General features: G+C 35.3%; 2 protein-coding genes across 2 annotated transcripts; both read right to left on the reverse strand.

Moving 5' to 3' along the window:
- Nucleotides 1-12,500: 12,500 nt before the first annotated feature.
- LOC136062908 (cysteine-rich receptor-like protein kinase 44) lies at nt 12,501-13,441 on the reverse strand. The gene is made up of 3 exons (XM_065762621.1): nt 13,405-13,441; nt 13,051-13,201; nt 12,501-12,928 (listed from the first exon to the last, which is right to left on the reverse strand). Exons 2-3 carry the CDS (start codon nt 13,192-13,194, stop codon nt 12,620-12,622), a joined length of 453 nt encoding a protein of 150 aa, XP_065618693.1. The 5' UTR covers nt 13,195-13,201; nt 13,405-13,441; the 3' UTR covers nt 12,501-12,619.
- Nucleotides 13,442-13,446: 5 nt separating this feature from the next.
- LOC112004491 (cysteine-rich receptor-like protein kinase 6) lies at nt 13,447-26,729 on the reverse strand (the record flags this gene model as incomplete). The annotated part of the gene is made up of 13 exons (XM_024036747.2): nt 26,605-26,729; nt 26,377-26,498; nt 26,018-26,228; nt 25,538-25,775; nt 24,966-25,116; nt 24,554-24,871; nt 16,442-17,354; nt 15,683-15,811; nt 14,887-15,041; nt 14,549-14,759; nt 14,172-14,409; nt 13,818-13,968; nt 13,447-13,695 (listed from the first exon to the last, which is right to left on the reverse strand). Coding segments are annotated over exons 1-13 (3,138 nt in total), but the record flags the coding sequence as incomplete, so codon positions are not given.
- Nucleotides 26,730-27,168: the final 439 nt, after the last annotated feature.

Below are 27,168 nucleotides of genomic sequence, written 5' to 3' on the forward strand. Positions count from 1 at the left end.
TAGGCTCCTTAGGTTTAGATTCTCTTAAGTCTACCCTAATCTTCTTAGGTGGTGAAACTTCTACAGGTTTAACAACCTCACTCACAGGGGGTTTAACAGTTTCACTCACAACCTCACTCACAGAAGGTACAGAAGAGGAAGAAGGAACAAAATTTATGGAATGTGGTCCAGAATCAAAGATGCTTTCAACATATCCTAACCCGGTTTTATCAGAAGGATACTTTTGAACATTCCGCATGTGATCAAGTTTAGAACTAGCAGATCTAGCAATAGATAAATCATGTTCCAAAGTTCTAACTTTATCAAGCAAAAGCATGTTCTCAGATTTAACATTGTTCAAAAGATCATTAGCATCAAACAGTTTAACACGCAGATTTTTCTTTTCAAGCTTAAGAGAATCAATTTTCTTTAGGCCAAGTTTAACTTTCATAGCATCCTTTGTAGCAATTTTGCAAAGTTTGTTGTAGGCCTCTTGAAGATCTGCATCTTCAGAGAGTTCCCCATCAGAAGGGTTCTCCTCAGCAGATATGCTTTCATTGACTATAGCAGTAGCCATGAAAGAAATGAAGTTTCCATCCTCGTCACCACCGGACTCATCATTAGAAACCTCATTATCACTAAGGGTTACAGCCATAGCTTTACCCTTAGTCCTCAAGAATGTAGGACATTCAGATTTCACATGACCATACCCTTGACAGCCAAAACACTAAGGACCTAAAGAATTAATTGAAGATTGACCTACTTTTTCTTTAGGTTTTTCAAAGTTATTAACCTTAGTGGGATCATTCTTCCTAAAATTTCTAGGTTCAGCAGTGTAAGTACCTCTTGCCTTTCTGTTGGTATTCCTAAGAAAATTTTTAAAGTTTTTGGTAAGATAGGCAATCTCTGTAGCAGAGAGCTCATCATCAAATCCACTACCTTCAACATCATCAACTGACTTAAGAGCCATTGATTTGGATTTGTTTACTTTAGGTAGGTCAGACTCATAGGACTGAAGAAATCCTACAAGCTCATCAACAGGGATAGTGTTCACATCCTTACTTTCAGTGATGGCAGTCACTTTGGGCCTAAAGTCTTCAGTTAAAGATTTAAGTATCTTCCTAACAATTTTAGGTTGATCATAGACTTCACCAAAATTAAAAGCAGAATTAACAATATCATTCAATTTAGCATAGAATTCATCAAAAGATTCATCATCAGACATTCTAATGCTTTCAAATCTAGAAGTCAATTGTTGCAATTTATTGATCTTAACTGCCTTTGTGCCTTCATGCACAGTTTGGAGGATTTTCCATGCAGTATGAGCAACCTCAATATTTGAGATCCTCTTAAATTCCTCCATTGAAACAGCATTGAAGATGGCATTCATAGCTTTGCTATTGAAGCCTACTGCTTCTTTTTCAGAAGTTTGCCACTCACTCATAGGAGTAGTGGGCTTCTGCCATCCGTATTCAACGGAATTCCAAACCCTTTCATCAATGGATTTCAAGAATGCTTTCATCCTTACTTTCCAGTAAGCATAGTTGTTCCCATCAAAGTGAGAAGGAACAAACAGAGAGTATCCATGCTCCATGACAACCAGGGTCAAGGATCAGCTCAGAGATAAAAAATCTCAAACAAAAGAGCAACTTGCTCTGATACCACTTGAACGGCTTTAGACCCCTTAAAAACAACCAGATTGCGTAGCCTAGATTAATTAGCCAAGTTGTTACTTAGTCAAATTAAACAATTCTAGGTTAAAACAATCAAATAATCACATCATATATATAAAACATATAAAGCAATGGAAATAATAAAGAACACAACGATATGATCACCTAGGAAACCACATGGGAAAAACCTGGGGAGGATTTGACCCACCGATCCTCAAGGCAAACCTGAATCTACTATGAAAGAATCGAAGTTCATACAAAAGGACTACAAGCTCCCCGCTCGGCCTCCTAATGCTACCCACCAGTAGAACTTACTGACACGACCACGTGCAGCTCCGAATCCACGGACTACTTCTTTCTTGAATTCCTCAATCAGCTACAAGCTCCCCGCTTGTTTATCTTTATGTTCCAATAGTTGCAACTATAATGATCTTCAAGATGTTGAAATCATCTCTACCTTGAAAACCCTAAGTTTTGTATAAAGGAAATCTCCTCTAAGATCTCACAAGAGATTCACATAAAACAGCAATGTATGAGCAACAATATAATATGGAGTACCTTCAAAAACGTGGCTAGGGTTTAGTTTATATACCTAGGGTAAAAACATAAAACCCTAAACGTTTAATGAAGTAGGGCTGAGTTGGAAATTCTGCAGAAAAATCAACCTGTGCGATTTTCGATTGATCGAGCCTATCCTTTGATCGATCGAGCCAGGCCGAAAGTCCCAAGTACTTCTGCAGCCACTCGATTCCAACTTTACAATAATAAACCGACTTTGAGCAAGCCTAAACAAGACTAAATACATTGTTTTGATCATGGTTTGCCAACATTATAAATTAGAGTTCTAAATACATAAAATCCTAAGACCTTAGAACGTAACAGATGATATAAATTCATACAAGCAAATACATAGATTCACCTCCATATACACTGAAATAGAATCTCAAATTTTATTATCTCTCTTAATTAACATATTATTTTATCATTGGGGGCTCATTGGTAGGCACCACGCCGGTGACGAGAAGGAGAAAAACACCATTGTTATTCTCTTGCAGGTCTCAAATGCATCCAGATCGGATTCCATCTAGACGAACCTATTGACTAACGAATTTGGCTTCATTAGTGGTGCTGAGTGAGATGGGGATTACTTGAAGATGCAAGGATATATAAGATGTGAGGAAGATATGAATAGTCAGGGTTTGGTTACCGAAGAGTAGATCAAATTGGTGCTGGCGGTGAGAAGGAAGTTTCGATACCAACGATGAGTGAGATTGGGGGAGTTTTTGAAGATTTGGCTTCATATGGTTTTTTTTTTTTTTAAATAAATATATTTTTTGTTTAGTTTTTAAAACTAAATATAGTGTGGTACTTTATTTATTTTATTTTATTTTTTTGAAAGGGAAACTTCATTCATTCATTTATAAAAGGCAAGCATCTTGATACAATTGTTCACTTACTAGAGGAGGGGAATCCTCTATCCAATACAGATCCTCAATAATAGTTCTAGCATGTTACGCTAACACATGAGCCACCTTATTGCCACTACGTCTTATGTGAGAAATAGATACCCACTGTAGACCCCGAATTAGATGTTTAATATCTTCCACGACAATCCCCAATAGATATATGTTGGCTTCTTGCGATGAAATAGCTTTATTTTTAAATAGCTAATGTGACACAATGTCACATATTTGTAGTCAAATTTATAATAAGCTAGTAGAATTATTCTTTGTACAATGTACATAACGGGGAGTAGGAATTTGTCAAAACTAGTGTTTATTATACATAATTTCCAACTTATTGGGGGAGTTTTTGAAGATTTGGCTTTATATGGTTTTTTTTTTTTTTTTTTTTTAAATAAATATATTTTTTGATAGATTAATTAGCCAAGTTGTTACTTAGTCAAATTAAGCAATTCTAGGTTAAAACAATCCAAACAATCATATCAAGAATAATAATGCAGCGGAAAATAAATAACACAAGATATGATCACCCAAGAAACCACACGGTAAAAACCTGGGGAGGATTTGACCCACCGATCCTCAAGGCTAACCTGAATTCACTATGAAAGAATTGAAGTTCGTACAAAAGGACTACAAGCTCCCCGCTCGACTTCCTAATGCTACCCACCAGTAGAACTTCCTGACACGACCACGCGCAGGCTCCGAATCCACGGACTACTTCTTTCTTTAATTCTTCAATCAGCTACAAGCTCCCCGCTTGCTTTTCTTTTAAGTTCCAATGGTTGCAACAGTAATGATCTTCAAGATGTCGAAATCATCTCCACCATGAAAACCCTAAGTTTTATGTAAAGGAAAGTTCCTCAAAGATCTCACACGAGATTCACACAAAACAGCAATGTATAAGCAACAATACAATATGGACAACCTTCAAAAATGTGACTATGGTTTTGTTTATATACCTAGGGTAAAAACATAAAACCCTAAACGTTTAATGAAGTAGGGCTGAGTTGGAAATTCTGCAAAAATTCAACCTGTGCGATTTTCGATCGATCGAGTCTATTCTTCGATCGATCAAGCCAGGCCGAGAGTCCCAAGTACTCCTGCAGCCACTCGATTCCAACTTTACAATATTAAACCGACTTTGAGCAAGTCTACATAAGACTAAATACAATGTTTTGATCATGGTTTGCCAACATTACAAATTAGAGTTCTAAATACATAAAATCCTAAGACCTTAGAACCTAACAGATGCAATGCATGAAGTTTAAAGATCATTTTAACAAAAAACCCATCCTAAAATTTTAACAAAAACTCAAAAGTTTTGAAAAATCTCAAACAATTTCAAAAACCCCAAAAGTTAGGTCAAAGATCATGAAAATGCATGATAAAGATGAAGAAAGTATCATACCAGATGATGAACAAGGATCTTGAAACTGAAAATGAAGTGAGGAAAATGAAAAGCTTGAGTTTTGAGTGATTGAGAGAAGGAGAGAAGACAATATATCGAGAGAGATCGAAGAGAATTGAGATAGAAATTGCGATGGCCCCTTATATAGAAAACTCATAAATCTCGATCAATCAAGAGCAGTCGGGAAGCTATTGAAGTTTAAAAACTTGTGTTTCAACTATTGTACCAGCTAACGAGGAGCTATTGAGGATCCAACAAGAGGTTTTCAACACAAAGAAGCTCGATGGATCGAGGTAGCTATCGAGCAAGTATTGAGGAAACAGAAAGTTTCTCAATTGATCGAACTAGCTATCTAGAGCTATTGAGAATGCGATAAAGAAAAGCTAGAAGGTCTCGATAGATAGCTTATTTGTTGAGAGTTATTAAGAAGCTATCAAGATTGCTTCAAAACAGTTTTTCAAGGAAGAGAAAAACACAGATATGAATACAATCAAACATGCTTCTCAAACATAGATCCAAACAACATTTTAAGCTATCAAAATCATCTCTCAACAATAAAAATGATGGGCATTTAGATCCAAAACACACATACACACTAAACAAGTCTAACCAATTTTATATTTCAAAAACAAGTCAAGACAATTTAGTGAGCATACATAAACACAAGTATTCTTTATGATGATCCAATCACATTGTACTTGCATATTTATCAAAAGTAACAAAAAATATTGCGTGTTGTGTGTGAAAAACATCACAAGATTGCATAAGTGTCTACATGTTATGACAATTTAAGATATAAGAAAATCACTTTAACTCACACACAATCATAACTGTTTAACAGAGACTATCACCTTCGAGGTACATTCTATAACTCCCATATCTCATAGAATATACGCTTGCAATCATATATAAAGCATTTTGTTCTTGCTGCTTTTATTTTTCTTTGCATATTTTTCTTTTAAGCAAACCATGCATGGGCATATAAGAGAGAGAAAAGAAATACCTAATTATGTTAAGCATTTGACATTCCACTTTTACTATGCCGAAGCATACGGATGTCATTTCATGATTGGCGGGAAACAGTGGTGAGATGGTTATTTATGCCTTTTTCTTAGAATTTTCTAATCCTTCTTATCCAAAAAAGTGATACGAGTGTTAAGTATAAGAGATTACTTAATCTTACTCATCACAAACACATGTCATAGAGCTCACTTGCTTAGTTATGCATAGAGATGCTCATCTAAGCTACAAGACATACAAAGTTTAGAAAACTTTGTTTCAATGACCATCCAAGGTACACAAGTGCCAATGTACACAAATACACACTATTTTTGTATTTTTCTGATTTTTCAAAAAAAAATTTATTTTTATATGAAAAACAAAATAAAACAAAACTGAAAAGTAACCAAACAAAAACATGTTAAACAAGACAAAGCAATTCATAAAACTAGATGCAAATGCATGAGGTAGAAGGAGGAGAAAGAGAGATCAATCCATGGAGATGACACCAATGTTTTGGCGAAGAAATTCAAACCGTTTGGTAAAAAAATCAGCTTTCTAATCATCAGTGTGAATAAACTCAAGAGTAAGAGTACCATGTTCGACAAGCTTCCTAATGAAGTGATGTCGAATCTCTATGTGTTTAGTTTGAGAATGTTGAACCAGATTCTTAGAGATGTTGATGGCACTGGTATTGTTACAGTAGATGATAAGATGCTCTTGACAAAAACCGTAATCATAGAGGAGTTTTTGCATCTATAGAAGTTGGGTGCAACAGCTATGGGCAGCGATGTACTCAGCTTCCACAATGGATAATGAGATGGAATTCTACTTTTTGCTCATCCAAGAGACAAGATTATTACCCACATAGAAACAACCCCCCAATGTACTCTTTCTATCATCAGCATTGTTCTCAATTTCAACATTATTAGCATGAGGAACAAAAACAATAATGCTAGAAGTAGCAATACTAGGAGAAGAGAAATCATACCCTAAACTAGTTCGATCAGAAGCAGATTTCTGAATACTGAGCATCTCATCGAGCTTAGCACTTAAAGTCCTTTCTAGCTGAGCTCTGACTTGAAGCAGTTCTGCCTTAAGCTTTTTGGCTTTCTCAGCCAAGAAATTATTCTCAAATTTTAGTGCTTCAAGAGTCTGATTGGCCTTATCAAACTTTGTAGAGATTTCTTCTCGCTTTTCTAAGACCTTGTATAATTTTGCATAGGCCGTGTGGATGTCATCTTATTCATCCATCTTCTTAAACTTAGATTCCACCAATTCATCTTCTTTATCCACATCTTCAACAATCCTCTCAGTAGGATTTACAGTGGTAGTAAATGCAATTAGGATTCCATCATCCTCATTATCAGAGTCATCCTTAGGCTCAGTGTCGCTCAAGGTAACAGCAAGTGTCTTGCTTTTTCCGATAGTCTTGAGATAGATAGGGCACTCTTGTTTCATATGACTGAAACCTTGACACCCAAAACACTTTGGCCCTGAGGGAACAGTGTATTAACCATCATCCTTAGCATTATTTTTCCCTTTATCTTGGCTCTTGAACTGTGAGGAACTAGATTGCCTACGGTCCTTGTCGAAGCCCTTTGCGTTGGTATTCTTCATGAACTTCTTGAATTGCCTGGTGATGTAGGACTTCATCTTAGAATCTTCATCATTAGAAGACTCATCAATATCGTTGCTTTTGGCCTTTAATGTCATGATCTTGTTCTTGCTCGATTTCCCTATCCTAAATAAACCCAACTCACAGGTCTGCAAATTGCCAACCAGCTCTGTTAAATGAATTTTGTCAATATCCTTTGATTCCTCAATGGCGTTGATCTTGGCATGGAATCTCTCGGGTAGAGATCTGAGTACCTTACTTACAATCTTGGGTTCAATAATAGTTTCCCCAAGATTAAATGCTGAGTTTACTATGTCCTTAAGCTTGGCATAGAACTTATCAAACGACTCGTCCTCCTCCATCTTGATTCCTTCAAAGCTTGTAGTGAGCCTCTAAATTCCTTGACAGCGTTGAATCCTTGACAGCCTTGAATCCTTAACACCTTGGTTCCTTCATAGATTGTCCAGAGAATTGTCCATGCTTCCTTAGCAGTTTCAGTGGAGGATATCTTCTTAAATTCCTCATTAGTGACTACACTAAATAAAACATTTAGTGCCCTGCTATTAAAGTTTTCTGCCTTGATCTTAGCATCATCCCAGTCAGCCGGCGCTTCTGTAGGCTTGGTCCAGTTTATCTCCACAACTTGCCACACTTTCTCATCTAAAGATTGTAAAAAAGCTCTTATGCATACTTTCCAGTATACATAGTTAATGCCATTAAATAAATGAGGTATAATAAGAGACTGTCCTCTATCCATGACAAACAGAGGTCAATGGATTACACAGCAAAGATTAGCCCTAATGAGAGTGTGCTTGCTTTAATACCACTTTATAGGCCAAGAATGTATCGACTCCTTGTGATGAATTAATTGATTAATTAGCCAAGTTTATTGATTAATCAAATTAACATGCAAAATGCGTGGCAACACAAACAAATCACCAAATAACTAATTATGCAGTGGAAATTAAATTGACACGGTGATTTGTTTACGAATGGGGAAAACCTATACAGAAAAAACCCCACCGAGTGATTTTAAGATCACTACTCCCAAGAATCCATTATTATCAAAACAAGCTGTTACAAGTAAAGGAATCTCAGTACCTTATACCAACCTATAGTTGAATCCTTACCCCAATACCCAATTGGACTTATTCTGTAGTGACAATCTCTCTTTTTTAATGCACGGCTCCTAGTATGTGACTAAGCAATTATGCGGATCCTAATACTTGACTTGATCACCAGCTTAAGAAGGATGTTGGCTGCAAAGTTCTTCTGTTCATCACATGATAAAGATCATGAAGTTGCTTGGTCACAAAACTCTATAGTGTACAAACACAGCAGCTTCTTGAAGAGGAAGAAGAACTAGGGCAAACTAGGTTTCCGGTTACACTTTTCTTCACACTTGTGGAATTGTGTTCTTGTGCAATTGTTCATCACCTTTTACGGCCCTCAAAATAATCCTTATATATGTTTAGGGTTGTGAGAAAATAAAACCCAAACATATACCCACAGATTGGATGAAAAACAGCTCTGAAATCTGGTACTTTCTCACTTGATTCTTGGACAGACTTGCATAGCTTTAACACTTGAATTTAAAACCTTGTTTCTTGAAGTATTAAACACATCATAGATCTACCCAATTATAAGTAAAGTATATTTTGTCAAAAGATTAGCCAATTATATAAAATGTTGACATATGTTCCTAACATTGAATCACATATGTCCTAACATTCTTCTTCTTCTTCTTCTTCTCCTGAATAGCGGTGGGACAATGTAATTGTCAAAAAAGTACAATTCACTTGACAAGGAATCAAAGTTTATTCTGCAAGGACAAACTAAAGCACAATTGATTGGTGTTTGTTGTTTGTCGGTCATAATGGTTTAACTGAATTCCTTTATTTTTTGATTGAGTTTGTCAGATAATAAGCTGTGCCATTCCACTTCAAAATAAATTAGTGATGAGAAAGACACACTCAAATCTTTTATGAATTCGACATCACACCATGCGGGCCTGTTTTTAAAGTGGTTATAGGGTGTCAAATTGTGATCCCCCAATAGAGTTCTTTTATTAGTTTAAGGAATCCCACTATTTTTTTATTTCTATCGTAGCCTACATATGCCATATATGTATGTTCAAAGTTGTTATTTTTTAGCTTAATTAGCCAAAAATATTTAGCAATAAATCATTATTGTAGCTCTATTTTTTTTTTTTTTTGGCATGTGTTGTTAAAAATATTAATTTAGCAATTTGACACTCATTGTAAATGCTCTTATGCTGCATGGAAGCCTTCAAAGAGACTTTCAAGGCACAAAGACTTTCTTGAGAGTCTTTGTGCCACTTGTGTAATCTTTTTCTATACTACTATTTAAGGAGCTTCCTCTGTTTGGAATGATTTTTTTCCCAAAATACCCCTACAGCATATATGTTTAACCAACCATTAAAGTCCAGTTCTCATCCTCCAATTGGTCACTTCCTTGCCGAAGAACCCAAACTTGGAAGCCTCCATCGCACTTGCCACTTCTTCAGGGTGATCTTCCTCTATCCTTACAGACTATGTGACCTCCGAGGCGACATAAGGAGGATCGACAATGAGGGCAGAGGCACAAAGTTCCGATTCCAGTAGTGCTGCTGTCACCGATGACTCAAAAACTCAACTTGTTCTTCCTCTCGAGCTCTCACCTATAACCCACATACATGGAGCATCAAACCTGACTTGTAGTGGGTTGGGCTTGACCAAAATACCCTTACTTTTTGAAGACACTAGTGCCACGGGTTGTATCAAGCCCACCTGTTAGTTTTGTTACTTCTAGCCCACCACTTAAATCCTTAGGCCAACTAAACTCCTTAGCACCCACACAAATCATGATATGTCTCCCACCCAGGTTTGCACACTCTCAAAGCCAAAATAGCAGGTGTTAACTTAAAATTAAATGCCCACATGGGTCTGCCATTTATAACTGAAACATTTACTATAGGATCTCCATGAATCACATACTGCCCCAATTTAGTTCCAATTTTTTCAAAATTCCTGATCTTCTGTTGATTACCATAAACATACATAATCTTCCCACTCCAACCACCACTAGCAGACTGACCACCTCCACCACCATTATTGAATGATACTTTGGCCATAGATATCGATTTTGCACCAGAGAAAAAATTCCTTAGCTCTTTCTAAAACAAATTCCAACCAGCACGATTGAAGCTTGCTGGTATCATTATACAACCTCTTATAATCCCTCCAAAATATACCGTAATAACCACACAAAAACCGGATTTGTTTGATCTCCCACAGAACTCTATCAATTTCCCATTTTCCCTAAATCTCTTACAGAGTACATCACGACCAAGCACCCAGTCATCTATGAGACAAGTAAGGATCCACTCCAGCCCTTACATCCAATCCAAATAGAGCTTTTAACATCTTGACGTGTCTCATGTATGGCATACGAATCAGATTGCCCCCCATCAAAAGAGAAAGAAAAAATTTTTGCATTAGTTCAAAATGACCTCTTACTACCTCCATGGTCAGAGGATTGAGATTTAGGAGGGATGCTTTGTGAGGTTTCTATGATAGGAGAATTTGGTATGGCTAAAGGTACATGTACAAGGGTAGGCTGTTTAGATAAAACATTGTTAGACCCTTGAAGTGTGGGGGATGGGGAAGGCAGTGATGGAGGAGGAGGATAAGGATATGGATAAACCTAAACTGTGGAGGAAAGCATAGGGGAGAGGGAGGAGAAATATGTAAGGGTGGCAAAAATGGAAAAAAAGATGGCGATGGTTGAGGGAGAGGATGAGGGTGGGGTGGGGAGGGGTGGGGAGGAGGAGGCATCAGGTGTTGATTAGGCTTCATGGAAGTATGTGTTTTAGTGTTTAAACATTGAAAACTATTGTTTAAACATATGTACCAAACACCCCCTAAACATCACAAACCACGATGATTGATAACCATCTCTATTAACTTTCTTTTTAGACACTCATCTTAAAGTGTCCATTGAAATTGTCTAGTAGAAAATGATGAGGATCTGTGTCTCTATTTCTCTCTTTAATTAAATAAGAAAAAACTATAACAAAGATTCAGTCTCTGTTTTCTTTTTTAATTTTATTTATTTATTGCCTCGATTGAGTTTTGTTTATTTTTTTTTTCGTGGTTGTTCTATTTTGGTCATTTGACTAAGTGTAGGGATCAGCTGGTAATTTTTGGTTGCTTTGGAATCCTCTGTTTTTTCTTCAGATTTTTTATAATCTATTTGACTTTCGAAATTTTCTAATTTTATCCGTTGGGTTACTACGAAACTGATAATTTTCTGTAATTTTTTTTTTATTCGTTTTCTTAACCGTTTGGTTACTTACACCCAAAAAAAAAAAAAAAAAAAAAGGTCAATGGTCAACGTGGAAGTGGAAGTGGAAATGGAATTGAAGTAAGAAGAAAAGAGAAACAAGGGAAGAAAAAAAAAAAAAAAAGTTTGGTGACATGGCTATTTTGACTTATTCCACCTATGACCCCATACATGCAATTTGTTTTAAAGTATTATATATGTTAATAAGTTCACCTTTATTATTGATAAGCAAAAATATATTTAGAATAGTAGACCCATATTAAAATATGTAATAGTTTGCTATCTTGCTATTTAGATTTTTTTTTTTTTTGGTCAAAAAAGAAAAGTGTTCATTTTATTTTATATTAATTAAATAATTTATTATTTTAATTTTGTTACATGTAAACAATCTGTTAAACATATAAAAGTAATGCTATGGACACATAAAAATACACAACTTTATGCTACAACTCGCCAAGTGGTGAGTTGTGATTGGTAGAAGTGTATTTCCATATGGTTTATCATCACACATCCACCAATCACAACTCACCACGTGGTGAGTTGTGACATAAAATTGTGCATATTTATGTGTCTATAGTATTACACAACATATAAACATTTTTCGTTAAGGAGATGATGTCATAATGACAAAGATTCTCTGTAAGACCTAGGGAATATATTAAGTTATTAACTCAATATAATTTACGAGGGTAATGTAAGAATCCATATTTATAGGGATCAAATCTACTTTTTTTTGCCTCTGTGTATGTGTGGACAGAGATGTAATGCTAGACAGAGCACAATATAGTGTGTGTGTGAGTACCAAGAAAATAAAAAATTATTTCTTTAAGGGTGAGGCACCACTAAATATCTTTTAAGACCATGGATATTGCTTAGATTAATTTTTTTTTTCTCTCTCTTATATGTTTGTATTTCAAAAATATATACAGTCAATCTTGATTAATTTGTTGATAATTTATAATTAATTTCAAAATTTTCGGAAGTAAAACTGTATTTACAATTTACATTCGGAAAAGGATTCAAACGATATAGTTTTCTAGAGAATGCCAGGAAAACTATAGACAAAATATTGTCAGATATACAGTAGTGAGCGTAATTTATAGACAAAATCGCTTATAGCCCCAAATATAAAACATTATCTAGGATATAATTCAGTTATTGAAACCTCATACTTGGTTCCGCCGTAACTGTTACCCTGTTGTATTAAAGTGGTTGATATATCATTGCTGAGCATAAAATTTGCCGGTTGTGTAGGTACAGGAAGAGTATTACAATTGCCACTAAGCATGAAAACAACTGTAGTCATGTCAGGTCTTTCAGCTACATTTTCTTGAACACATAACAGTCCAATGTTGATACATCTCATCGTTTCAGTTATTGGACTGTCTTTCAACATGGGATCTATGATATTTGAAGCTGTACCCTCCCTCCAAACTTTCCATGCCTGTGGAAATATCAACGTGCACATAGCATGTTAATGAAAAAATTGTTTTACTTTCCATCTTAACTTTTATTTTATATTTTCAAGAGGAAAAGGGATATGTATACTTTGACATTCATACTCACATAGCTTAGAAGGTATTCATTGTTTTCTTCATTATGAAAACGAGTAATTTTCTGGCCAGTCAAAATCTCTAACATTAGCACACCAAAACTAAAGACGTCTGACTTGACTGAAAACTGTCCAAACATTGCATACTCTGGAGCCATATATCCACTACATATCAAAACAATAAATCAAATAATCAATTTGAATGGTAGTAAAACTCTTAATGATTATTTATGAGTTTTTATTTTTTATTTCTTTCTTTGTTATGGTTTATTTTGGTGTCATTCCGACACAAGTAGCCTATTGAAATCATTTTTAAAAATCATGCACAATTCTAGTCATTAGCTCTAAAAACTTGTCATGATACTTACTAGGTCCCCACAATTCTATTTGTACTGCCTTCAGTTTGATACCTGTTGTATTAAAGTGGTTGATATATCATTGCTGAGCATAAAATTTGCCGGTTGTGTAGGTACAGGAAGAGTATTACAATTGCCACTAAGCATGAAAACAACTGTAGTCATGTCAGGTCTTTCAGCTACATTTTCTTGAACACATAACAGTCCAATGTTGATACATCTCATCGTTTCAGTTATTGGACTGTCTTTCAACATGGGATCTATGATATTTGAAGCTGTACCCTCCCTCCAAACTTTCCATGCCTGTGGAAATATCAACGTGCACATAGCATGTTAATGAAAAAATTGTTTTACTTTCCATCTTAACTTTTATTTTATATTTTCAAGAGGAAAAGGGATATGTATACTTTGACATTCATACTCACATAGCTTAGAAGGTATTCATTGTTTTCTTCATTATGAAAACGAGTAATTTTCTGGCCAGTCAAAATCTCTAACATTAGCACACCAAAACTAAAGACGTCTGACTTGACTGAAAACTGTCCAAACATTGCATACTCTGGAGCCATATATCCACTACATATCAAAACAATAAATCAAATAATCAATTTGAATGGTAGTAAAACTCTTAATGATTATTTATGAGTTTTTATTTTTTATTTCTTTCTTTGTTATGGTTTATTTTGGTGTCATTCCGACACAAGTAGCCTATTGAAATCATTTTTAAAAATCATGCACAATTCTAGTCATTAGCTCTAAAAACTTGTCATGATACTTACTAGGTCCCCACAATTCTATTTGTACTGCCTTCAGTTTGATTCAATACAAACATCCTTGCCATGCCAAAGTCTGAAACTTTAGGGTTCATTTCTGCATCTAATAGAATATTGCCAGCTTTGAGGTCACGATGGATAATTCGAAGTCGAGAATCTTCATGAAGATATAGAAGTCCTCGAGCAATGCCTTTTATGATTTTGTAGCGTCTTTCCCAATCTAAATGTGCACGCTTCATTGGATCTGCATATTCATTAAATTGTATTATACAAGAAATATTTTTAAATTTACTCTTGGGAATGAAGAAAAAGATTTAAAATCCAAATGCAATCATTTTTATTACAATATAAAAGAACAAAAAAAAGTAGAAATGCAATTGTACCAAATATGTAGCGATCCAGGCTTCTATTAGGCACATACTCATAGATAAGAAGCCTTTCTTCTCCTTCTAAGCAGAATCCAAGGAGCCTAACTAAATTTCGATGTTGGAGTTTTGCCACTAACATGACTTCATTTTTAAATTGTAGATCTCCTTGTCTAGACATCTTTGATAGTCTTTTCACAGCTATCTCTCGTCCATTGGAAAGCTTACCCTGAAACATGTGAGAGCAATACATAAATAAAACAATCAAAATCAACTTCAATTGTTTTAAAAAAAAATAGTTTTGCAAGTTTAAGCGGATTATTGAAAATTCTTTTGATACCCTGAGGGTTTCCTACCTTATAAACTGTCCCAAATCCACCTTTCCCAAGTTTGAATGCGTCGGAAAAGTTGTCTGTGGCATCTCTGATTGTGCTGAAATCAATTTGTAAGGATTCCACACTTGCTATTTCATCCTCAGCTTCATAAGAGGAAGAAGACGATATATCGTACGCTGTAGTGGGTGAAAGGTTACTTACGGAAAAGGGCCAATCAAAATCTTTGCAGCAAAGCTCACAATCTTGTTTTACAAAGATATTTGAAATTATTAACCAAGGGTTCATTCAAAAACAAAGCTATGGTTTCTAGTTTTTTCTTGAAATATAATAAAAATCGTTTGTCCCATTAAGTGTTCCACTTCATATTTTTCCCTTCGCAACCTTCATAAATCATGTCCCTTTTTTTATAAAAGTGAGACAGGATTTTAGGATATAAAAGTGAGACAGGATTTTAACAACCCCAAACCATACATAGCTAAGGGATTTTCCTCTCTTAAAGATTCAAAATTAAAGACTTTGCCGCTTTTATTATGAACAACTATTCCAACTTTGCGTGAGAATATTCTTAAAAATAGACCTTATGCATATATATCTCACCATAGAAAGTTTGTTCCACAAGAAATAATTTTCCAAATACGTAAGAATGTATATCTTCCCATTCCCTCATGCCAAATTTATGAGGCATGGGATCAACTGTTGCTCACAATTTTGACTAATACTCAAAAAATTCATGCAATCCTATATATGCTTCACATTTTAAAGCTGTTTGATAATATAAAAGAATAGCTTTCAAATTACAAGCAATAATTGAACTTACTTTCAACTTTATCCTTTGGCCTCCTCACTTTCAAAATGATGCAAATACTTATGACAATTATCATAGTAATTATTATAACCGTCGGAACAATAATGATGATGACAGTTCGAGTTGTACTTCTCTGCTTTCCTGCAAAAACCAAAAGCATGTTGTTATTAATTTGAGACATCTATTTTCTGAATTTGAGGCATCCATATAGAGTGGGAGGAATTGTCCAATTGTCATCGTTGACACACAAATCACAACTTATTACCACATACTTTTGAAGCAATTCCAGAGGAAAAAAACAATACTTTAACATATACTTTGGATAACTGGATCTACTGAAGAAAAATTATAGAACAAAGCGAAGAATTGATATGCAAAACTTAATATATTAAGAAATAATCCATAGAAAGAAAGAAAAAAGAGACAACATACACTGCAACATAACCTTTGGATTGCCAGCAAAAAAGAAACTTTCATAAATAAATATAGCAATCTAACCTTTTCCTCAATTTTATACACAAACTTTTCCTCAATATAGCAATCTAAAAGTGTGTTCAATGCAATCTTATTTAGAATTTTACATCATATGATAGATCCCTAAAATAAAATTGAAATTGTAAAATTTACTTTCTCCATTTCAAAACATTTGTATTCCCTGTAAGAAGAACATGTACCCCAAGAGCAAGAAATAAAGATTTTCCCATTCAATGAAAAACGAATAAGAACGAATAATTTTTTTAGGAAAGTGAAGTATTCAGAGGATTATCTTACCTTCCGGCGATGATGCATCAGCTGTGAGGTCAAAGAAAGCGTTGGTACCATACCTAAAATTACAGCTGGGTGTGTAATATCTCCCACCTTCCTTTCCAAGACAGCATGGTGGAATTTGTCCAGAAATATTTTTCAAGCATGCAATGCAATCCGTCTCAACCAAATCGGGAGTGCATTGCGCATGGGCATAAATTGTGGTGTTGGATGAGTCTGGTGCGACTAAGGTTCTTGTAGCACACTTGTAAGAATTACCCGAGGCAGCTTCACTTATCATCCCATCTAACAAGTTCTTTATCACCTTGCTGTACCCATCTACATTCGATACATTCTCAGTACTGGTGGTCCATTGTGAGAAAGCAGGTTGATTTTCCAGGATACATAATAAAGGTCGATTGGAGTACCTTAACATGCAATTGTCGTACCATACTATTGCTTCTTTCTGATTGGGACAAAGCTGTTTGAGAGCAATTCTTGAGTCATTGAGACAACTACGGCAGAGGTCTTCCTTAATATCTCCTCTACAGAGTCCAATGGCATAAACTCTGTCAGAGACTAGGCCGTAAGAGTAAGGGTAAAAGCCATCTTTAATATTGGTTTCGTTAGTGGAAGAGACCAAGTCCGAGAGGGTTTGATCGAGGTTTGCCTCGTAGGGACTTCTAGTGCTGTAATTACCCTGATCGTATAAACAGAAGTGGGAGACGCTTGACTGTGCATTAGCTTGAGAAATGAGCATGAACACCATAGAAAGGAAAAAAAGTAGTGGTGATGAAATCAAAGCCATGTTTTGGGCAAAATGATTGTTGAAATCATGAAGACTTGAAGGTTTATGGAGAAGATAACATAGTATGATGTAAATGTAATCAATTTTGTCTGCCGTGTTGAAAATCATAGAAAGTCGGCGATCAGGAAAAATCTTTGTTGAATTTTAAGCACATGTCGTTTTCTATGTTGGAACTGAGCTAGGAAACTACCAATAATTTTCCTAAGAAAAGAATTTTCCTTCCTATATACATATGACAAGTTCCTATGCGGCAGGTAAGTAAAAACGAGTGGTCAAATGAATTTGGTTAAGACAAAAATAAAAATGCATAGTAGGCGAATATGTCATCGCACACTTTATGCTCCTTCCATGTTGCATGGTCTAACATATGCCACGTGTATTTTCAGCGCCTCACTTTGACACACATTCCTTCTTTTCCCAGCTTCCCTTCCTAGTTTCCCATTTGTAAAATAATAAAAAATTGTCCCATCACATATGAAATGAAACCAAGGACTCTGAACCCAAACCCACCCCCACCTTCTACATCCAAAGTTGGTTTATTGAGAACCAAAATATTCTTAGTTGACTTTGAAAAATTAATTGAGGCAATTTTATTTAATTTTATAGCTGTTATGCTTATTTTTAATACTTTTTCTCCCATTTTAACTATTTTTTTTCTTTTTAATTTCTTACTTTACAATTACACTTCTTCTAAATTTTCTCATTTTTACATTTTTATCTCTCCACTATTTTATATTTTAAGGTTACAATACCTCCATCCATTCATCTTACTTTTATTTTGACTCTTTTTATTAAAAAGAGTTTTTCTCCAAATTAATTTGGATATAAACCTCCAAATTCAATCGATATTTTTTTTTATTTAATATCAATTTTAAAAATTTAACTATTGAACATGGTTTTAAAAACTGAACTAAACCGGCTGATTTGACCGGTTCAACCAGAAATTGACCTTAATTCAGTCTAGCTATTACTAAAAACCAAAAATTAAGAAAAAAAAGGAAACACTGCCGGTTTAACGGGAAAACCGAAAATCGGTACAAGTTAAACCGTTTTAAGCTGCTTTGTTCATTAACATTTTTCAGCCACTATGTTTTTGACAAAAAAAAAAAAAAAAAAGGATAGAGATTTTGTTTCAAATTTAAGAAGAAGAGAGATTTTGACTTTGAAGATGCTGTCAAGTCTAAAGCTGTGAAGCCTAAGACGCCCACATTGACACCAAAAACATCAAATTTACTATTTATGAGTTGACACAGTTGAGGAAGAACCGAGGAAGCCCAAACCAAAGAGATGCAAGTACAATCTGTCGCTTCAGTTTAAGAGCTTTGCCTGCTGCTCTTGTATACTTGCACATGCACTGATGCACATATATTGACGAGAAAGGGAATATTAAAGGCAAAGAGATGAAAAACTAGAAAAAAGTGAAAGAAGAAACCAGAAGTATAGAGCTTTTAATTAACCAAGGTGTGGGTGTAAGATTTCAAAATATGCTGTGGGTGGAGTATCAACATGTAAAGGTGCAACACGAGGACTTCCCAGGAGGTCACCCATCCTACTCTCCTTCTCTCTGGATTGAGTTCTAGCACCCTATCTCGGCTCACATTTCTGTTTCCCGCTGGCGTTCGCACGAGCTCTTCTTTGTTTCCTTTGCGTGGGTTTCCCGTGCCCATTTTGTGGGTTTCGTTGTTGATAGAGGTTGCCGTCTCAAGGTCTCCAGGCTCCGATCTGAAGATTTATCTCTAAAGGTTTGTTTCTGGGCTCTGATCTCAAGGTCTCTGAAGATTTGTTTGCTGTTGGGTGAGTTTCTTGCTCCGTGGACCACTCCATTCCTTGGGTCAGCTCTTTGCAAAAGGGGGAGCTTCTATATCATTACAATAGCACCTCATCTTACTACAAGTAAATCAATCTCTTAAAGGGTCTCTGTTTTAGGCGTTTTGTGTTGGATTATTGAACCTTTGTAGTGAAGCTGAATTATGAGTATATTAAGTCTTAATTGCCATGGACTTGGGGACAAAAGTGTTGTTGGAGAACTGTCTAGGCTCATTCAAGGCCAACGGCCCCGAATTGTATTTCTGATGGAAACTAAACTTAAAAAGAAAGGTATAGAAGAAGTGAAGAATGAATTAAAAATAGATAATGCAGTGTCTGTAGATAGAATTGGAATGAGTGGAGGTTTGGCTCTGTTTTGGGACTCAGAATGGGATGTGAACTTGAGGACCTTGTCAAAAAGCCATATTGATGTTACTGTGACAAAGAAGGAAGGGGTTTCATGGAGATTGACAAGTATCTATGGGCACCCTGAAAAATTGAAGCCTATTGAGACATGGAATTTGATGCGCCTACTTCACCAACAAGTCACATTGCCATGGATATGCATAGGCGATTTCAATGAGATACTCTCAGTGAATGAAAAAGAAGGAGGGGAACCAAGGAGTGAGTGGCAAATGGCAAATTTTCGAGAAGTGCTGGACAATTGTAGATTAAGGGACATGGGTTTTAAAGGTGCTCGTTTCACATGGTGCAATCGGAGAGATGAACAGGATCAGGTATATGTTAGACCCGATCGTGGGGTAGCTAATCAAGAATGGTATAATCTTTTTCCTCACTTTGATGTTCATCATTTAAGCTTTTCAAATTCTGATCACGTGGCCATTGGGGTGCGACTAAGAAGGCAATTGCAGTCTCAATTTGGGATGTATAAGAAACGATTTCGGTTTGAGGAAGCATGGGTGAAAGATGAAGGCTGTGAGGACGCAATTGCAAATGCTTGGTCTGTTTCCTTCAATGGAAGTCTTATGTTCCAGGTGTGTAATAAAATAAAAGAATGCAGGAAGAGGTTGTTAGCCTGGAGTAAAAATTCATTGTGTTCTTTAGGCAAAAAAATTAAGGATAAGCGAAATAGGTTGCAAGTGCTTGAGGAAAACAACAGGGATGCATCGTGGGCTGAATGTGAAGCCCTTAGGCATGAAATTTGTAATTTAATTGAGAAAGAAGAAATTTATTGGAAACAAAGATCCCGTATCAGTTGGTTGTGTGAAGGTGACCGTAATACAAATTTTTTTCACGCGAAAGCAGCTGCAAGGAGGAAAAAAAACTTAATTGTCTCGCTAAAGGAAATGGGTGGTATGGTGATAGAGCAACAAAGCAACATAGAAAGGATGATAATTCAACACTTCTCAACTCTCTTCCAATCTTCAAATCCAAATGCTATTGAAGAAGTCATCGCCCATATTCCTAGAGTAGTTACGGAGGAGATGAATGATTGGCTCGTGAGAGATTTTCATCCAGAAGAGGTTCGATTCGCCTTATTTCAAATGCATCCTTCAAAAGCTCTAGGCCCTGATGGTATGACTGCTTTCTTTTTCCAAAAGTTTTGGCATATAGTGGGTGCTGATGTAACCAATGCTGTGCTATCTTGTCTAAATTCTGGTATCATACTTCATAATATAAATAATACCCACATAGCACTAATTCCCAAAACCAAAGACCCTGAATTAATCACACAATATCGTCCCATTAGCTTGTGTAATGTGAGATACAAAATCATATCTAAAATGTTAGTCAACCAACTGAAGCTTATCCACCCAAAATTAATTTCTGATTCTTAGAGCACTTTTGTCTCGGGGAGATTAATTACAGATAACATAGTAGTTGCATATGAAACTTTGCATAGCATGAAAAAAAAGAGGGGGGTGGGGGGCAAGATAGGTCAGGTAGCTATTAAATTGGATATGAGCAAAGCTTACGATAGGGTCGAATGGGATTATTTAAAAAGGGTGATGGAGAAAATGGGGTTTCATGCAAAATGGGTGCAATTGATAATGGCATGCATAACAACTGCTCATTTTTCTATTATAGTTAATGGCAATCCTACAGGTTATGTCTTGCCTTCAAGAGGACTGAGACAAGGTGATCCTCTGTCACCTTACCTCTTTTTGTTTTGTGCTAAAGGGCTTACTGCGTTGCTTAGAAAGGCAGAAACAGAAGGAATTCTAAGAGGAGTGGCAGCTAGCAGAAGTGGTCCATGTATTTCTCATCTTCTATTTGCTAATGACAGTTTATTATTTTGTTGTGCCTCAGTAGAGGAGTGCCAACAAGTCAAGTCTTTGCTTAATTTATATGAGGCTGCTTCAGGACAAAAGGTTAATACTGATAAAACTTCTCTTTTCTTTAGTAGCAATACTAGCTTTAAGACTTAAGAAGTAATCAAACAAGCATTGGGTGCAGAGACAATCCTAGAATTTAAGAAGCATTTGGGGCTACCTAGTATAGTGGGGCGTAACAAAAAGGCAGTTTTTGCTCCAATCATTGAAAGAGTCTGGAGTAAACTAAAGGGATGGAAGGAAAAGATGCTGTCTCAGGCTGGAAGGGAAATTTTGATTAAAGCCGTGGCACAAGCTATCCCCACATTTACCATGGGATGTTTCTTGTTATCGAAAGGTTTGCTTAAAGAACTTGAAGGGATGATGAGTAGATTTTGGTGGGGTCAAAAGATGCAAGAAAGGAAAGTTCACTGGTTGAGTTGGTCTAAACTTTGTATGTCCAGGTCAATGGGAGGACTTGGGTTTTGGGAGCTTCATTCTTTCAACTTAGCCATGTTAGCCAAACAAGGTTGGAGAATGAAAAATACCCATTCCTTGTTCTATCGAGTCTACAAGTCAAAGTACTTTCCCAACACATCTTTCTTTGATGCTCCTTCACCTAATTCAGGGAGTTTTGCATGGAGAAGTATAGTGGCTGCCAAATCTATCTTGGACAGCAGTTTGAGATGGCGAGTAGGAACTGAAAATAAAATTCGAATTTGGCAAGACCGATGGCTTCCAACTCCACCATCATTCAAAGTGGTAACCCCATGCTCCACAATGTCAAAAATGGCCACAGTGGATAACCTCATTGATCCAATTACTAGATCTTGGCGTGTATCCATGATTGATCATGTATTTCTCCCACATGAAGCCGAAGTTATTAAAGCCATCCCTTTGAGCAATAAAGTGGTGCAAGACATCCAAATTTGGGCATACACAAACACGGGTGAATATTCGGTAAAAAGTGCATACAAGATGATACAAACTCAACAATTGAGATCTTCTCATGGCTAATCATCCAATTACTCACAGTGCAATAAAACTTGGAAAGCAATTTTGGCAGCCAAGGTATGTAATAAAATCAAAACTTTTATTTGGAGAGCTTGTAGGGATATACTGCCTACAATGGTTAATCATGCTAGAAGAAAAATATTGTTGAATGCTGGTTGTGATTGTTGTGTGGGTGGGGTGGAGTCAATGGACCATATCCTGCTAAGCTGTACATATTATGATATGGTTTGGAAGTCCACATGCTTATGGAGGACTATGTCTCATTCCACAAATCTTTCATTTGTGGATGTGGCTAATCAAGTTATGCAAAGGAAAAATGACCCAGAGATTGCAATATTTTTCACAACCAGTTGGATGATTTGGAATAAGCGGAATGAGGCTCGCTATGGTACTCCATGTCCTGACCCCTCTTCTCTAGCCAGGTCTACTGCAGCTCATGCCATAGAATATTTGGAAGCTAATTATGGAAATTTGTCTTGAGGTTGTAAGATAACTTTGTTTCCCTTGGCTTTCCTTGTTGTAATCTTTCTTTTAGTTGCTATCTTTGTTAGGTGTAGGAAATGTTCCGTAGCTAGTCAGGTTGTTTCGGCTCTCCCTATTGCTGCCTTGTTATTGTTTATTTTTACTCTTCATTTGAATAAATTTTTGCCGTTTATTCTCAAAAAAAAAAAAAAATGTGTAAAGGTCGGATCTGTGGTGGGAAAGAAATATCAATGGGCAATGATATTGCTACTCACCGATGACTTTTTGTTATTTGAAAGATGAAAGAATAACTAAAATACTTTTTGTAGTGGCTTGAGTTTGGCTGTCTAATATATAAATTAAAGTTAAGGTTTAATGTTTTACGGTTATTTAATTTAATTTTTAGTTATAAAATTATTTATTTATTTATTTTTATAATTATTAATTAATTATTTATGACATCAGTTCGACCATTGATCCAACCCCGTTCCGATCATAAAACCAAAAATCATTCTCAATTTTGGTTTTTTTATAGTACCAATTTTTAAAACCATGCTACTAAATTGTATATTCTTATTATGTCCTTTGTGTTTACAAAATTTCAAGAAAATCAAAGATCAATAGCTATGTCATCAGTTAAATGTTTAAATTTCAAATTTTTGAAAACTAAAATAATGCATAAAAAATAAGTTTAATGATAGAATAGTAAATAAAATCCAAATTTGAACGAAAATCAAAATCAATGTTATAAAAACATAAAGAACATGCAATCTAACTGTTAGATTTTCAAAATTTACATCCAACAAAAAGATATAAAAGGAATTTGAAAGGTTTCTCTCCAAACTAGTTCCAAGAGAAACCCTTATTCCCTCTTCTCCCTATTTTATTTACTATAAAAAATTGTTATTATTTTTTCCATTCAATCCATATTTTTTCTCACAAAAAGATAAATACTCTCTCTCTCTCTCATGGTGGATTTTTAATTCTTTATTGCATCTTTACTTAGGTTGATGAATTTTCGTGTTGAAATTTTGCTTTATGGGATTGATTCTATTTGCTTGTGATTTAATTTATTATCTTTTTTTTTTCTTTGACCGATAGATGTTATCCTATTTCACTACACAAAACGCGGGTTATAGCTGTGTTTCTAAGATGTGGCTGTAGCTCCTAAAAACATGACTATAGGTCCATTTGGTTTATATATAGCCACGTTTTCAAACATGGCCTATGCATCGGGACTATATGTTTGATAGGCCTATAACCTCATCACACGAGCTTCGCGTGTGTGAGACTTTTTATTTTTTATTTTTTAGATTTATACATTCGCAGTTTTACTTTATTTTTTATTTCAAGGGAAAGCTGACAAGAACAACAATCAAATTCTTCCAAAATAATTTATTCATAATTTGTTCATAATCTATTCTCACTTTTGAAATTTATTCAGAATTTGTAAAGTAATTTCTAAGGATAAATTTACAACACATAACTAAAACTAACATGCCGAATCCATCAAGTCGAACAACCAAAGTTTTCAACTATCCCACCAGTTTTGGAAGTTGCTAGGTCGGCCGTAGTTTAGAATGTTTCCAACCTGTTAATTGTGGTTTGGTTGCAAAGGTTTCGCTGAACCTGCCTAATCCGACCCGGGAACTACTTTATGGTTATTGATTGGCTTGAAGATTTATTAAACTCCAGATCCATTTTGGCTTGTTTCTTCACTCAAATAGATACTTGCATTATGTAAAAATTTGAATAATCACGCTATCGAGGGTATACTTCGGTTATTTTAGATTCATTAACAGAAGATGGAATTCCATTGCTTGTAGATTGATCTGACCGAAGCTCCTTTATTGGCATGCTAGTTTCTGTTCCGCTATGAAGGAAAAATGCCGGCCGTTGAGGCGATGATAGACTCAGAGAGTAACTATTTAGCATGAGAACTATCGATGCCATAGTTGGTCTTTCTGCTGAACTTTCCTGAATGCATTGTAAGCCAATATGGAGACATCTCTTGACTTCATCTCTTGAATAAGAATCTCTGAGAGTCAGATCCAACAGCTCCAAAAATGTTCCATCCCTCCAATGTTTCCAAGCCTGCATCAATTGCCCAAATATTCTCGTAAGCCTTCTCTCGATCTTGTTAACAAAAATAAAAATAAAAGATTTGCAATATTCAATATACACTCACATAGCTCAAGAGGTTCTCAGAAGTGCTTGGCGAACTGAATGAACTATTCTTCTTCCCACTTATAATCTCTAATATTAGGACACCAAAACTATATACATCAGACTTCATTGAGTATAATCCATGTATCGCATATTCTGGAGGCATATAACCACTAGAAATAAAATTATTAGTTACATTCGGACTAACTGGAATCCAAGATAACGTACTCTGTATATCTCATAAGAATATAAGCACAAATGCATTCTACAGAGTAGTAATTGGAACAAGTGCATCTCTAAATTTCAAGCTGTTAGCTTGATATGTAATTTGTGAGGTGCTAGAATGATTTTTTTCCCCTCTTTTTCTGTGTTTATTTGGTTGGAATAATACATCAATCTGGATCAAGCCAAACAAAGACAGAATTGCTTATTTTACTTGGGTTTAAAAGCATTATATCCCATCGAAAAGTTCCTTAGATCTACCCTTTCTGAAGGTGTTTTTTTAATGAAAAGACCATTTTTTCCCCCTATTTATGGTAGTTATTTCCACACTAAAAACGAATGTTAAAAAATGTCTATAATTTGGCACTTAACTATGTCCCAACAATCTTGCCAGTATTATCTTGAGTTTGGTCAATTCCAAAAATTCTTGCCATGCCAAAATCTGAAACTTTTGGATTCATCTCTTTATCTAGCAATACGTTACTAGCTTTAAGATCACGATGTATAATTCTAAGTCGAGAATCTTCATGAAGATAAAGAATCCCTCGTGCAATCCCACCAATAATCTTGTATCTACTTGACCAATCTAATAGTCTTTGCTTATTAGGATCTACAAAAATTCAATTTCAAGTTAGAATATATGAATTAAAGTCAATCTCCATGCTAAAATGTATAATTTGTTTCAATTTAAAAAGACAAATACAGATTAAGAGATATTTTAATCTCCTGCAACTTAATCCTGTCCTAAGTAAAAGGAATAAATTTGGTACAGCTTGATGCTTATAATCTTAAAAGAAATCATGCATTTCATATAACACAAGGAAATTAGACAAATGGTAAGAACCAACAGACCGAATAGAAAATAGTCGAGGCTTTTGTTGGGCACATATTCATAGACCAGTATTTTTTCTTTTCCTTCCAAGCAAAATCCCAATAGCCTCACTAGATTTCTATGTTGAAGCTTAGCTAACAATAAAACTTCATTCTTAAATTCTTCTACACCTTGTTTAGAGCTACTTGAGAGCCTTTTCACCGCTATCTCTTGTCCACCCAGAAATGTGCCCTGTAAAATGCTTTAAGCAGCTCTTAGAACAGCTTGTAGAAGTTATGAAAGTCCCAAAGCCAAAGTTTTCTGAATTTAGAACTGTTCAGATTTTGCATACATTAAATTTGCTACTATTTGCAAGGGGAAAAAATTACTAGTCTAATACCTTGTAAACCACACCAAATCCTCCTTTACCTAGCTCGTTTTCATCTGAGAAATTGTTCGTGGCAGCTTTAAGTGTAGCCAAATCAAATATTAAACACTCTTCAGCTGTAATTTCCTTAGCAGCTACACATCCAAAAGGTAAACGTAAGGAAATACTCTACAAAAGCAACACGTACAGACATGAGAGAATAACACATTTGTTGAAATCAATAAAAATGTTTGTAATTACCATCTTCCTTGTACTTCTTTTTCAATTTCCTACGGCTGAAGCAGTACACCATAGTTAATAGCACCACAGAGACAGCAATGGATGTAACTATGGCAATGATCCTTACAGATGAGCTTTGCCTTTTCCCTGCATAATCACTAAAATATTGTAAATGAGCGTAACAAAATGGCATTTCTGACTTCCTAATATAGTGTCAATTCAATGTAGATTCATGCGCCCTAGTGTCCTAAAATAAGAATGATAGTATTAATAATTTTTAAAAAAGGAAAAGGAAATAAAAATGTTCATTGTGTACACTATACCCAAAATTGATTCATCATAAGAAAGGTCAATTAAAATATGAACTCAGCAAAAAATATATATATATATATATATATTTTTAAAAAATTAAAAAAAAAATGTTACTCCCACCGTCCCACTTTTTTTTGTTTGTTTGAAAAGTGAAATTTTGTAAGGAATCATCATTTATTGTCTTATCTATCTTTTAAAAATGTATAAGTTCTCAAAACTACTTTTAAAAAAATTTATCAAAAAACTGAATTTGTAAATTAATAAGGGTATAAT

Source organism: Quercus suber, unplaced genomic scaffold (assembly GCF_002906115.3).
Source record: "Quercus suber isolate HL8 unplaced genomic scaffold, Cork oak 2.0 scaffold_466, whole genome shotgun sequence".
Taxonomy (NCBI): Eukaryota; Viridiplantae; Streptophyta; class Magnoliopsida; order Fagales; family Fagaceae; genus Quercus; species Quercus suber.

Coding starts and splice junctions, on each gene's coding strand:
- LOC136062908 (XM_065762621.1), bottom strand. CDS start 13,194: ATGGCTCCAGAGTATGCAATGTTTGGACAGTTTTCAGTCAAGTCAGAC. Junction 12,929..13,050: donor ATGAATACCTTCTAAGCTAT/GTGAGTATGAAT, acceptor ATATTTCCACAG/GCATGGAAAGTTTGGAGGGA.